Genomic DNA, 13,052 nt, shown 5'->3' with positions numbered 1-13,052 from the left:
AATAGAGGCACAGCCACGGTCTCAATGGGGATAGCTGAGCTGACTACACTGACTGTGCTAGTGGCAGACTCCGCTAAGCTGACAGGCTGGCTAACAGCCTGCTGCCTGGCATGCACCCTATCTCATTATTTCAAGTAACAGACACATCTCAACATCAACTGTTCAGAGGAGGCCGCTTGAATCAGGCCTTCATGGTCGAATTTCTGCAAAGAAACCACTACTAAAGGACACCAATAAAAAGACTTGCTTGTGCCAAGAAACACGAGCAATGGACCTGTCATCCAGGCAAAGGGAGGCTACTTTGAAGAGTTTAAAATATAAAATATATTTTGATTTGTTGAATACTTTTTTGTGTTATTTCATAGTTTTGATGTCTTCACTATTATTCTACAATGTAGAAAACAGTAAAAATAAAGAAAAATCATTGAATGAGTAGGTGTGTCCAAACTTTTGACTGGTACTGTATGTGTACGTGACCAATAAAATTGCATTTGATTTATTTGGGAATTTGTCCCATTCTTCTCTGGAGATCCTCTCAATGTTTGTCAGGTTAAATGGGGAACGTTGCTGCACAGCAATTTTCAGGTCTCTCCAGAGATGTTCGGTCGTGTTCAAGTCCGGGCTCTGGCTGGGCAACTCAAGGACATTCCGAGACTTGTCCCGAAGCCACTCCTGCAATGTCTTGGCTGTGTGCTTAGGGTTGTTGTCCTGTTGGAAGGTGGACCTTTGCTCCAATCTGAGGTCCTGAGCTCTCTGGAGCAGGTTTTCATCAATGATCTCTCTGTACTTTGCTCCGTTCATCTTTCCCTCGATCCTGACTAGTCTCCCAGTCCCTGCTGCTGAAAAACATCCCCACAGCATGATGCTGACACCACCATGCTTCACCATAGGGATGGTGCCAGGTTTCCTCCAGACGTGACGCTTGGTAATTCAAGCCAAAGAGTTCAATCTTGGTTTCATCAGACCAGAGAATATTGTTTATCATGGTCTGAGAGTCTTTAGGTGCCTTTTGGCAAACTCCAAGCAGGCTGTCATGTGCTTTTTACTGAGGAGTGGCTTCAATCTGGTCACTCTACCATAAAGGCCTGATTGGTGGAGTGCTGCAGAGATGGTTGTCCTTCTAGAATATTCTCCCATCTCCACAGAGGAACTCTAGAGCTCTGTCAGAGTGACCATCAGGTTCTTGGTCACCTCCCTGACCAAGGCCCTTCTCCCCCGATTGCTCAGTTTGGCTGTGCGGCCAGCTCTAGGAAGAGTCTTGGTGTTTCCGAACTTCTTCCATTTAAGAATGATGGAGGCCACTTCGTTCTTGGGGACCCACAGTCCTGTATCTGAGGTCTACGGACAATTCTTTCGACCTCATGGCTTGGTTTTTCCTCTGACATGCACTGTCAACTGTGGGACCGTATCTAGACAGCTGTGTGCCTTTCCAAAGTATTTCTAATCGAATGAATTTACCACAGGTGAACTCCAATCAAGTTGTAGAAACATCTCAAGGATGATCAATGGAAACATGATACATCTGAGCTCAATTTTGAGTGTCATAGCAAAGGGTCTGAATACTTATGTAAAAGGTATTTCTGTTTTTATTTTTAATACATTTGGAAACATTTCTAAAAATCTGTTTTCGCTATGTCATTATGTGGTATTGTGTGTAGATTTCTGAGGATTTTTATTTCATTTAATACATTTTAGAATAAGGCTGTAACGTAACAAAATGTGTAAAAAGTCAATGGGTCTGAATACCTTCCGAAAGCACTGTATATATTGCACCTGTAGGAGAGATGTTTTTGTTTTGTTATTGGAGACAGAGAATGACAGGACATCCTCTGTGACTCTGAATTGTTTTGTTGCATGCCATGAAATCATTTTCATTGGATTAGGATCTTTATGTAATTTGGTTGATTTTTGTTTTATCAGATCCATGTGATTACTGCTAGCATAGACTTATTGTTGTGTTCGGTACTTCTTGCAGCAGTTCATTTGCCACAACTTGGTAGAAAAATATGAATAGGTTTAAGCCCTTGGAGTTTTTCATAATGTTTTCTTTAACTTTATTAAATGTATTTTATCTAGTGAGCTATATTAGTGAAGAGCTAGGGTTCTTTCCAAAGTATAATTTCATCCATTCATTAGGCATAACCCTTGTTGGCTGTCAGATATAGTCTATATTTAACTACATCTACATCCACTAAGACATTTAGTTTATGAAATACTAACTATGGAGTCCCCCGATTTAGCTAATTTAAATGTATCTTCAGACTTCAGTGTAATCACCCATTGCCATTGGAAAATTGCAGTAAAAAAAAGGCTTTACCTTTATGTTTATGAAAATGACTCTGCTTCATTAGTATGTGCTAATGAATATTGATTGGATGCTGTTGTCATTAAGATTGAACATGGAGGAGCGGCTTGGATCTCTGATTCTGGCCACGGACATCAGCAGGCAGAATAACTATCTGTCAGAGTTCAGGACACACTTGGACAAGAGAGATCTCTGCCTCACTAATGGAGGACATCGACACTTTATCCTTCAGGTGAGCAATGTGTACCAAATAACAAAAAGAGCATTAATAACTGTATTATCCATCGCCCTTTTCCACTGTTGTGGCATTAAGAGATCATCTCAGAGGCAATGAAGTGTTGCTAAAAGTGAATTGTCCATGCGGTTGAGGCTGATGGAGGAAAGGGAGAGAGCGAGACAGACTGAGCGATATGTTGTCCTTTTCCTGAGTCTCCGCTTTGTTTTCCCCATTGACCCTGTAAAGATAGCTCTGAAGTGTGCGGACATCTGCAACCCCTGCCGACCGTGGAAACTCAGCAAACTGTGGAGCGAGAAAGTGACAGAGGAGTTCTTCCACCAAGGTACTATATCATGAAACCCTGTACTGGGCTAATCCCCTTTAATATTAATCCAGGTGTTTATTAAGATTGCACCCATGTGTGACAGTATGGTTTATATAATGAGTATTAACCAATCCTTCTTTTCATCAGGTGACATTGAGAGGAAACATCATCTTGAAGTAACCCCACTCTGTGACAGGCAATCCAACTCAGTTGCCAATATACAGATTGGTAAAGTTACCCCTCTTAATCTAAGTCCGCTATAAGCATATGATTAATTTAGATTTTATTATGATTTGGTGTCCTGTCCAGGGTGTGTACGTCAAGCTGCCTCACGCTACAGAAACAATAGATCCTCCTGCCCTCTGGGCCATTCTGGCTCGGACAAGGCTATTTACTGTACTTGTAATGATTTAAAATGTGTCCTACTTAATATTTGTACATTTGCTTGTGGTTGGGGTTTTCTTATCCTGACTTTAGCAGCATTGTGTGATTTATTAGTCAGAACTTGCTCTGAATGAGAGATGTCTCCTTCCCCTGCAGGCTTTATGACGTACGTGGTGGAGCCTCTGTTTGTGGAATGGTCACGCTTCTCTGACACACGGCTGTCCCAGACCATGATGGGCCACCTGAGCCTGAACAAGCAAGGCTGGAAGGAGGGTAGGGACAAGCAGGAGGCTAGCACTAGTAGGGCCTCAAAAGAACAGAGGACTTCTGCTGTCAAGGACTCAAACTCCAAAGAATTACCTCAGGGAAGTAAACGGTCATGACTCGCCAAGAGAGTGAAGTGTCAGGAAGCGAAGAGAATTTCCTCACCGGACAAAAACTACATTACCCATCACTCCCTGCACCACAGCACCTCAGCCACATGCTCCCCATCTAGGTTAACCACTGTTTTTGTTTTTCACATAATTTAACTTAATTTATTGCATTTTTACCCTTTACTTTAACAACATAGAGCAATACATAGATACCTCATGTTGCTTCTGCTGTATTTCGTTTTTTATTTCATATTTTATTTATTTTTACTGTAGTTCTGCTCTGACATCACTAATTTGACATGCCACCCTTTGAATAGAGACCTGAAGGGAATTATTTTAAAAAGACCCTTCTGATTAAAGTGCCATCTGCAAACAATTTGTTTTAATGTTTTTAAAGTGAGGAAACCTTGTATTCAGAGAGAGGTTCATGTTGAGTGATTGAGACAAGCTTCTGTGGGTTTCTCTATTTCAGACTTAGTAATACTTCCTCGTACAATAAATAATGTGAAGAGCCCACTTCACTGCTGCCTCTTTACAAGCATCTACTTTGTGTTGTATTTTACAAATTAAACATTGGTTCTGTAAAAAAAATAGTACATACTGTATGTGAATAACCACTCACATGAAATAGTTGTCCTGTACATACTGAACAAACATCTGATTGCAGATCAACACACCAAATGCCCTGAAACGACTGTTTTGGTCCGTTTGTTGCTACTTGCACTGTGAACTATAACATGTCTTATGACCCAAGACTCAGTCAGCTCAGAGACTAATTGTGTGAAAAAAAGTATATTGGATGTGGTATGAAATCAATTTCTTTACCTGTATGGTGTTGGGGATTTAACCATAGTCTGATGTTTTGTTAGGGGGGAAAGGGGGCATACGTGTGGCCTTAACCATAGAAATAGAATATAGATTCTATTTCTATGACCTTAACATTCTTTCAACACTTGAATAACCACTCTTCCATATTAGTAACGGATGACCAGAGTTAAGTGTGTTGAAGGTATAAACAGCATGACTACTTATTAAGAGAAATTGGGAGGTCTGCCTCTGGTAGAGCTGCGCCATGACATACAATGTTATTTTAGAGAGTTGAAGCCCTTTCTAGAATGCAAACAGGCAACATTTAAGACTGGCAACGGATGCCTTTAAGCTATGCACAAAACTAAGTGACCAAACCAGTTGTTTTTTAATAAGGTGGATCATGTATTCTCAATGCATTGTCCGACTGTTTGCCTCTGATGTGGAAGGAAATTACTAGGCATTAGTAGATTGGTCAGTGACTCAGTCAACATAAAACATTCCATATTTAATTTATTTTTGGTATTGTTTTTTGATTCTATACACAAGGCACGGTCGTGTCTCTGGTTGGACGTTCAGTACATTGAATGAAAACCGGTGCTTTTCATTATGGCAAAACAAATGTATTTTCTGGTAACTGAAAGACTGTTTGATATAACTGTTTACCATTTTAATGTAAGTCGTTTTTGGCTAGAAACTTGCGTGGCAAACTATTTTGTGAAAAGCTTTGCCAAATTGATATTTTGATACTTGCCAGTTGCAGTTACATTTTCATTAAAACAACTTGTCACACGTGCTTGCTTTCTTTTCCTCTCTTTTAAGCAGTCTCAGTCATTCTTTACAGTTCTACAAATAATGTTCTATTCTCTGTGGTGTTTTGCAAATTCGAGAAAATATTTATTTAATGTTTTATTAAAGATGCTGGGGCGTATTCATTAGGCCAATTATGTTACAAAACGTTTCTTAAACTAAATCAAACGGAACGAAACGGGGAGGGACCGAGACAGAATTAAATGTTAGTAATTTAACAGGATATCTATGGGACCTACCTGAATTTGTCCAAAAAGAAACTCGTTATAGTTGAGAACGTTTTGCAACTATTTGGACTAATGATTACATCACAGATAACTAAGCTTTCTCTTTGATCTGTGTTTTGTTTAAAAATATTACTTTGTATAGCGGTCTGACATTAATACAGATCTAGGATCAGTGCATTGAGGATCCGTGTTACAATATAAACCGTAAAACTGATCTTAAATCAGCATGCCGGGGCATCATCTGACACCACGCAAGAACAATGCAGCTGAATGGCTTGTGAAGTGGGCATGTCGCCCCCAACGTCCAATCGGAGACGTTTATATTGCAGAGTGGCCGCTTGGAACAGTCCTGTCGAGTTTGTCGGTAACTGAATACCACATTTTGTAATGTAATAATAACAGAAAATAAAAGCGTCTGGCTACATTTGTGTTATTTTACCCGTTGGATTTTGTTCATGCTGTCTTTCTTGGACGCTGTGTGCACATTGTGCAGGTCTGAAGAGGCATTTATTTGAAGGTAAACGGCTGTGTTGCTAGCTTATGTCAGTTAACTAGCATACGCTAACTAGCGAGGTTGTGTCAAATGTGTCATGAGTTGAGCCATTGTTTTGCTAAATACTTTTGTATTTGCCCGCCAAACCTAATTGTGTATCTATATTTCAAGCTTTGCAGCTAACATAAAAAGTATTCAGTTAGAAACATTAACTAGAGCGAACACATTCACCCAATCCCACCAGTATAGAGTTTGCTTATTTACTACGTTAGCTAGTTAACTATCATCCACCTTGGCTCTAGCGTAAAAACGAACTCACATATTCTCCTACTGACAAACACGTCAGCTAGCTAGATAGGTAACTAAGTAAAAACCTAGTTATCTATATCTACTAAACACATGTTATATTGGAGCACAGAATGTTGCCCTGCGGGATGTAATTTAACTATCTAACGTTAGCTACATACTGTGTTTACAGTATAATATTGAACTTACTATTGAGCTAGCTAATACATTTAATAGCAAAAGTTGATGACTTGTTTCTGAATGTCAGCCCCTCCATATCTTCTCTCTCTCTGTCGATTCAGACTTGTATGGGTCTGTAAGAGGCATCATGAGTAGGGAGCCAGACGCTTTGGCTGTGGTGAACCAGTTGAGGGATCTTGCTGCAGATCCTATGAACAGAAGAGCTATTGTTCAAGACCAAGGTTGCTTACCCGGACTCATCCTTTTTCTGGACCATCCCAATCCCCAGGTTGTCTACTCAGCACTCCTGGTAAGCCCCCCTGTAGTGGATGCATTGCATTCTAAAAGTCAATGCACCTGGTTACTGAAGTGACTGGGCTGCTTTGAAGTCTGTGTACTAGCTACTTACACCCAACAATAAATAAATGGTTGTTGGGTGTCTAATTGTAATCTTAATTCAAATACCATGCTCCTTAACCTTGTAAGTGGGAATGTCATTTTGCTGTGGGTGAATGTATTCTCTTGTGTTTCTTGTGTCCCCTTCAGGCTGTGCGCTACCTCGCAGAATGTCGTCAAAACAGGGAGAAAATGAAGGGGGAGCTGGGGATGATGTTAAGTCTTCAGAATGTCATGCAAAAGTGAGTATTTCACCCTTGCGAAAGCCCAGATCATGATTGTGTAGTCTCACTCATCTTGTCTGTTGATATCTTTGTCAAATAGAAAATATTTGGTATTCTTTGCAACTGTTCTTTTTCCCTGTGAGACCCAAGGTTGCAAAAATCCAACTAGTCCTAAACTCATGTCAAACACTACATAGCTCATCTTCTTAGACCCAGTTGGGTTGCTACCATGCTGTGTTGTCATGTGTTGCTGCCACGCTATGTTGTCATCTTAGGTCTCTCTTTATGTAGCGTTGTGGTGTCACTCTTGTCGTGATGTGTTTTGTCCTATATATATATTTTTAATCCCGACCCCGCAGGAGGCCTTTTGCTTTTTGGTAGGCCGTCATTATAAATAAGAATTTGTTCTTAACTGAATTGCCTAGTTAAATAAAGGTTAAATAAATAATAAGTAGAGAAACAAACATTCTGAGCCACAGCTAGAAGGTATTTTTGTAAGTGCTGCAAAACTGTATTTGTAATTTTACTTGGGTCTCACAATTCAGAGCCTGTACATTAATACTGTTGAAACTAAAGATTTTAGTCATCTAAAATCTATCTTTTTCCCCCCCTTAGGACAACCACCCCAGGAGAGACTAAGCTGCTGGCCTCAGAAATCTATGAACTCCTCCAGGCTTCTAACGGTGAGGATGCAGACAAGCCTGAGGAGGGCCCCTCTTGCAGACGTAAGGCCCAGTTCTTCCTGGGCTCCACCAACAAGCGGGCCAAAACAGTGGTCCTCCACATACATGGCTTGGATGACTCTGTGAGTGCCCCCATACTGACCAATAAGTGTATCAATAAGGACACTGTCATGTTAGCTCCAGTAACATCTTTACTAAGATAAAACCGGATATGTTACACAGAGCATTATGGGTTCTGTAATACATCATGCCTCAATAAATAGCTATTAGCTCAGGTGACAGTTCTTGTAGTCCACTATAAGAGGTAAAGTGAGTTTATACAGTTATTCCCATTAATCTCCTCCAGTGCCGGAGGAGCCTTTGTGAAGAGTCCTTGTTGAAGATCCGAGGCGTCATCAGCTTTACATTCCAGATGGGCGTTAAGAGGTGCATCGTCAGAATCCGCTCAGACCTGAAGGCAGAGGTGAGTCGCATCCTGTCTGTCCAGTAGCCAACAGCATGTTCTAGGGAGGCAATGGAGGCCAGAGGCGACTCTGTCTAATCTCGGCAACCCAGAACCAAAATCTCGCAGCTACTCTATTAGGTTCTGGGGGGAGAGGTACGAAGGCACATCACTGCATTCTGTATCAGAAAGTAGGCTCACCCTCCTTGAAGTCACGTAGATCGATGCATTGTACCCTTTTTGTTTATAAAGCCCTTCGGCATGAACTTCCGCCGTACCTTACTTCATTGTTAACTTATAGACGTACGAGATACCAGAACCAGTCTCAGGGATGGCTAACTCTGGAGATCCCTTCGAACTCCACTGAGTTAGGTAAATCTGCTTTTAGATTTTCTGCACCTTACTTATGGAAAAATCTTTAAGGCTCTCTAAAATTGGATGAGTTGGTGCTTCTAGGGCAATTCAACAAGACTGATGGAGGACCTTTTTACTGAAGAATGTTTGTGTTTTGCTTTTAGTCTATTAATGTATATATTGATGTGCACAGGGTATATAGATGTTTTGATGTGTATACAGAGCTCATCTGAGAAAGAGACCTTGGTCTCAGCATGACTCCCTGTCGAAATAAATGTTCAATAAAAAATACATAAACCTAGAGTGAGTGGCAGAACCAGAATGGATCCCCTTTGGTAGGTCAACCCAACTCTCTCTGCAAGTCTTGGGCAGGTGTCTGGGCCAAAAGTCCCCTTCTGGAAGATGCCAGGTGTAGGTTCACACCCGCAAAGTCTTGATTTGTCCAAATTATATATCCAGCAGTTGCTCCTCGTAAAACGCCTGTCCACGAGCACCCTCAGCGTGCTCGGAAACCTGACACATCTGGTTTTCAGGGGAAATGAAAGAGAGCCTGTGATGTGCCTTCTGCTTTTGGACATTAACCAGTATTTCTGCGTTAATAAGGCGACACTCCATCTTAACTCCTCCACATTTACTGGATTGTTGAACAGTGCAGAAGAGAATCTCCCCCGACAGTTATTTTTCTCTCGCCAGGACCAGTAAGAAGTCAACTTTGCTGATGCGTTTCTTTTACGCCTGCCTCGTTAGATTATTCCACGAGAGATTAAGGTGGCAGACAACCTGCTGTCCTGATAGAACATTCTGGAGAGGGGATAATGGCTGATGTGTTGTTGGTATTCATTTAAACCTCTGCCTCCTCTGTAGATTCTGGGTTCTGCCATCGCCTCAACTGAAGTAATGAAAGCTCAACAGGTGGTCAGGGGAGAGGATGGAGAAGAGGTTTGTGTTTATGAATGAACTCCCAGTGTTTTGTGTCTGTTGTCTTAACAACAGCCTTGGTTGAATCAATGTTTTATATACTTTCTGTTGCAATTGATTTCCCCGAGAAGGTCTATTTTGGTCTACAAATATTATCAAGGAATTATCTTATCTCAAGGATAAAGCTGACAGAACGGAGTTGGGTATCTAATTCGAAACTAAATTCAAATACAATGCTCCTTGACCTTGTATGCAGGAATGTCATCTACCTTATGCTGCACATTGAATTTAACACTTCCTTTTGCTGTTCAGGTAATCATCCCATTCCCGGAGGATGGTTCGGTAGCGGTGGAGCAGAATGTGGCTCTTCCAGACTACCTTCCAGAGGAGGAGAGCCCGTCCCAGGAGCCAGACAAGGCTGTGACCCTCGTGGGCACAGGGCAGGATGGAGCAGGCTGGCTAGGCACTGCAGCTAACTTCCTGTCCCGCTCGTTCTACTGGTGACACTCCCAGACCACCCACACCTCTTCAGATACTACAGATACAGAATCAGGCTCCCAGCTGCCAAAGAGCTGGACTGCCAACGGCAATGTGTAACAACAAACTATTCCAATGCGTACAGTACACACATGCACCCACAATCTCACACCCACCTTGCACCATACAGAATCACCAAGCCATTAAGGGACAGGACTGGCTTCCGGAATTGATTCTTATTTCTTATCTTTAGGGTTCTGATTGAGAGCTAGACTATTCTTTCTGCACATGTAAATGTTTTGAAAACCAAATTGTCTTGTTGTGAGGAGCATTATTGTGGCAGCATTAGGACTTGATCCATCAGAAAGGGTCGAAACTTTACCACAAAATTAATTTCCTGTAGTTAGAGCACTTTTTTTAAGCATCTGAAAGCGTGTTTGCATTAAGGGTCTTTTTCTCCCTACCTTTTTATCTGACTTTTTAGACCAAGAACTGACCCATCCTCCTCTTTTTTGGCAATGGGTGTTCTAGAATATGCAGTAATCAACATGTGTTCAGTTATCGTGCCTTTCATTTCATTCTGTTTACATGGAGACCCTTGTGACTGACTGTCAGCTTTAGTTCTGAAATGTATTCTGCCTGTAAGGCTCTCCTTTGATATATTCCAAAGGTTACTGATGTAGACACTGGATAAACTCCAATCTAGGTACTCTTCAATTCCAATACCTACTGAAATCATTAATGGAATCTGTCGTGAGTTATGAGAAATGTTTACAGGACTGGGTGGCTGGTTGAGACTGTTTTCTCTCCAGAAACAGCATGGAGATTTTAGTCTGACCACTGTGGTATTCTCTAACAACGTGGTGTCATGCATTATTAGCTTGTTTTATGTTAAGTATTACTCATTCGAAGGACAATATTAGAATATCTTTCCTAAGGAAGAGCATTGTTCCTCTTTCAGGGACAGCCTCTGCCATTTCCCCAATGTCTTGCATGATTTAACACAGTTAAAAATAATACAAGGCTAAACGTAAATCTCTCGTGGACAGACTACATAAACGGTTAAGCATCTGACCAAATTACGTGAGATTTGAGTTCTGGTTTAACCAAGATTAGGCTAAACCGAACATTAATAATCTCTGAATATATGTTGATGGAAACAAACATTGTTAGATTTCATTGGAGATGGATTGGCCAGCCGTGTCCTTAACCTCTGGTTAAAGGGAGCTCAAGTGGGTGCTGCCTTAGTTTTGGGTTATCTGTAAGTATAGAATTCTGAATATTTTGGCTGGTTCAGTCAATATAGTGGATCAATTGCCCAGCCTCTGAAATAGCTATGCTATCAGTGCATGTTAGTGTATGAATGGGAAATGTTTGTGCTGAGTTTATTACTGTTCAAAGTAAATCTCAGCATAATAAGTATTCAGTTTGTACCACCTATTTTACAGGTAACAACCTCTGTGGGAGAACTTTCAAAAGAGGTTATCTTTTGAAAGTGTGTCTTGAAAGTCAATATCTGTCTGGAGGGGGAAAAATCCTTGTATAGAATTGTCAAGCAATGTCCTGTTGTCCACTCATGTATTTGTTTTTCATCCTGTAAAGACTCCCATCTCGTACAATCACACCTGACTAGATTGTGTTTATCATGCCAGGGCAGCATGCATCTTATTTGCGAATACTGTATAGTTCACACTCATCAATACTGTGCATTGGTTGCCAATGAAGTCATTCACAAAGAAATATGTAAATATCTTTGTCTTGTCATTGACATGCTTTTTGTTCAGAAACCATTATTAGGTCAACTATCATGATTTAAGTCAGCCTTTTGTTTGTCATCTTTATTTGACTCAGGTGACATTTCTATCACATAATCCACATACAAATCACTCATGTATTTTAAATTAACCCCCAAACATTAAATATTTCCTTTCCCTCCTGACTATTAAGGGGCAATTCCACTACTTTTCAACCTCATTTTCATTATCTCCAGCACAATACCAGTGTCTACCGGCAATAAAATACCCTCCCTCTGGCTAGAAACTCATTGCAGATTTTGAAAATCACTTTTTTTTGTTACTTTTTATCCTACACTGTGATGTCACAAAGAAGCATTTTAAAGGACCTTATCTTTTTAACCACAGATAATAGAAACACTGTTTTCAGATATGTAGACACTGGTTTGGTGCTGGAGATAATGAATGAGGTTGAAAAGTGAATTGCTCTTTTAACATTACAACCTATTTATGCTTGAGTTGTGTTTCTTTCCACCAATACAGAATGAACACCTATCGCACAGGAATGTTATGTACAGTATGTATGTGCATCACAGGTATATTTGCTGCCTGTCAGTTTGTCTGTAGTGTTGTGGGCCATTGTGTTTTTGATGTGAGTTATGATTCCTAAGAGTTACATAAAATAATATTAAAAGCCAATGTTATTCTATGAAATATGAAATTGTTCATTTTATTGACACTGATGGGATAGGGTACTGCCTCAAATGGAGGACATGACAGTTTATTCAACATAATAAATGATGAAAGATGTTGACCATGTTTGGTTTCAATGAATGAAATGTCCCTTTTACTGACAACTGGTGTCCTTCTCTGAGAGGTGTCTATCACTTTCATTTAGTTTCAATGTTCTGTATAGTAGATAACTAATGCCCTTATTAGTATCGAAAGAGAGTCAAACCAACTGACTTGGCTTCCCTCTAATGTACTGTACAGTATAATTCACTTGTGATTGCATTCCCATAAAAGTGGGGAGAAACAGAATGTTGGTCCCCTGGGACATTACAAAAGGGCCTTGTCTTAGAGCTCCTTCCCATAATGCATGTTCTTCTTGCTATTACTTTGGACCCAATAGGCTTGGCAAATGTCCAACCTCCCACATCTGAAACTAGTGGGGCCTTGGAGAGGAGAACAGAACTGAGGATTATGCTATTGTCTATCTTAGCCAAGGGCCTCATTTATAGGTTTAGACTACAGCTCTCGCCACTGACTTGCTGCAAACCCAGCGCTCATGGAAGCTGCTCAACTGCAACCTGCTCAACTGGAAGACAAACGTGTTTCAACTTGCACTTTCAGACAGCTATGTCCACACAACAAGTTTAGATTTTGTTGGGTTGGTAGTTAATTGAAGTAGATGTGAA

At 40.7% G+C, this 13,052-nt stretch overlaps 2 protein-coding genes across 3 annotated transcripts in view; both read left to right on the top strand.

Annotated features, from left to right (window-relative positions):
- The window catches only part of LOC120055910 (high affinity cAMP-specific 3',5'-cyclic phosphodiesterase 7A-like), a 55,989-nt gene extending 50,785 nt beyond the window's left edge, over nt 1-5,204 (top strand). For both annotated transcript variants that reach the window (XM_039003956.1, XM_039003955.1), the window contains exons 10-13: nt 2,393-2,537; nt 2,769-2,865; nt 2,995-3,075; nt 3,388-5,204. In XM_039003956.1, coding sequence (XP_038859884.1) covers nt 2,393-2,537; nt 2,769-2,865; nt 2,995-3,075; nt 3,388-3,614 — 550 coding nt within the window. In that variant the 3' untranslated portion in view covers nt 3,615-5,204. The remainder of the gene's footprint in view (nt 1-2,392; nt 2,538-2,768; nt 2,866-2,994; nt 3,076-3,387) is intronic.
- A 104-nt stretch (nt 5,205-5,308) lies between these two features.
- LOC120055911 (armadillo repeat-containing protein 1-like) lies at nt 5,309-12,350 on the top strand. The gene is made up of 7 exons (XM_039003957.1): nt 5,309-5,966; nt 6,530-6,717; nt 6,954-7,045; nt 7,643-7,832; nt 8,057-8,173; nt 9,371-9,445; nt 9,737-12,350. The coding sequence occupies exons 2-7, from the start codon at nt 6,556-6,558 to the stop codon at nt 9,926-9,928; spliced, it is 828 nt and encodes a 275-aa protein (XP_038859885.1). The 5' UTR covers nt 5,309-5,966; nt 6,530-6,555; the 3' UTR covers nt 9,929-12,350.
- The last annotated feature ends 702 nt before the right edge of the window (nt 12,351-13,052 follow it).

The sequence above is a fragment of the Salvelinus namaycush genome, chromosome 11 (assembly GCF_016432855.1).
Source record: "Salvelinus namaycush isolate Seneca chromosome 11, SaNama_1.0, whole genome shotgun sequence".
In the NCBI taxonomy this organism is placed as follows: domain Eukaryota; kingdom Metazoa; phylum Chordata; class Actinopteri; order Salmoniformes; family Salmonidae; genus Salvelinus; species Salvelinus namaycush.
Note: the sequence above shows the minus strand (reverse complement) of the source record. Positions and strands in the feature narration are given on the sequence as shown.

What these genes read in the sequence shown, in the direction of transcription:
- LOC120055911 (XM_039003957.1), top strand. Translation starts at nt 6,556, where the DNA reads ATGAGTAGGGAGCCAGACGCTTTGGCTGTGGTGAACCAGTTGAGGGAT. An exon ending in TACATGGCTTGGATGACTCT is followed by an intron (nt 7,833 to 8,056) that starts GTGAGTGCCCCC and finishes AATCTCCTCCAG; the next exon opens with TGCCGGAGGAGCCTTTGTGA. An exon ending in GGGGAGAGGATGGAGAAGAG is followed by an intron (nt 9,446 to 9,736) that starts GTTTGTGTTTAT and finishes TTTGCTGTTCAG; the next exon opens with GTAATCATCCCATTCCCGGA.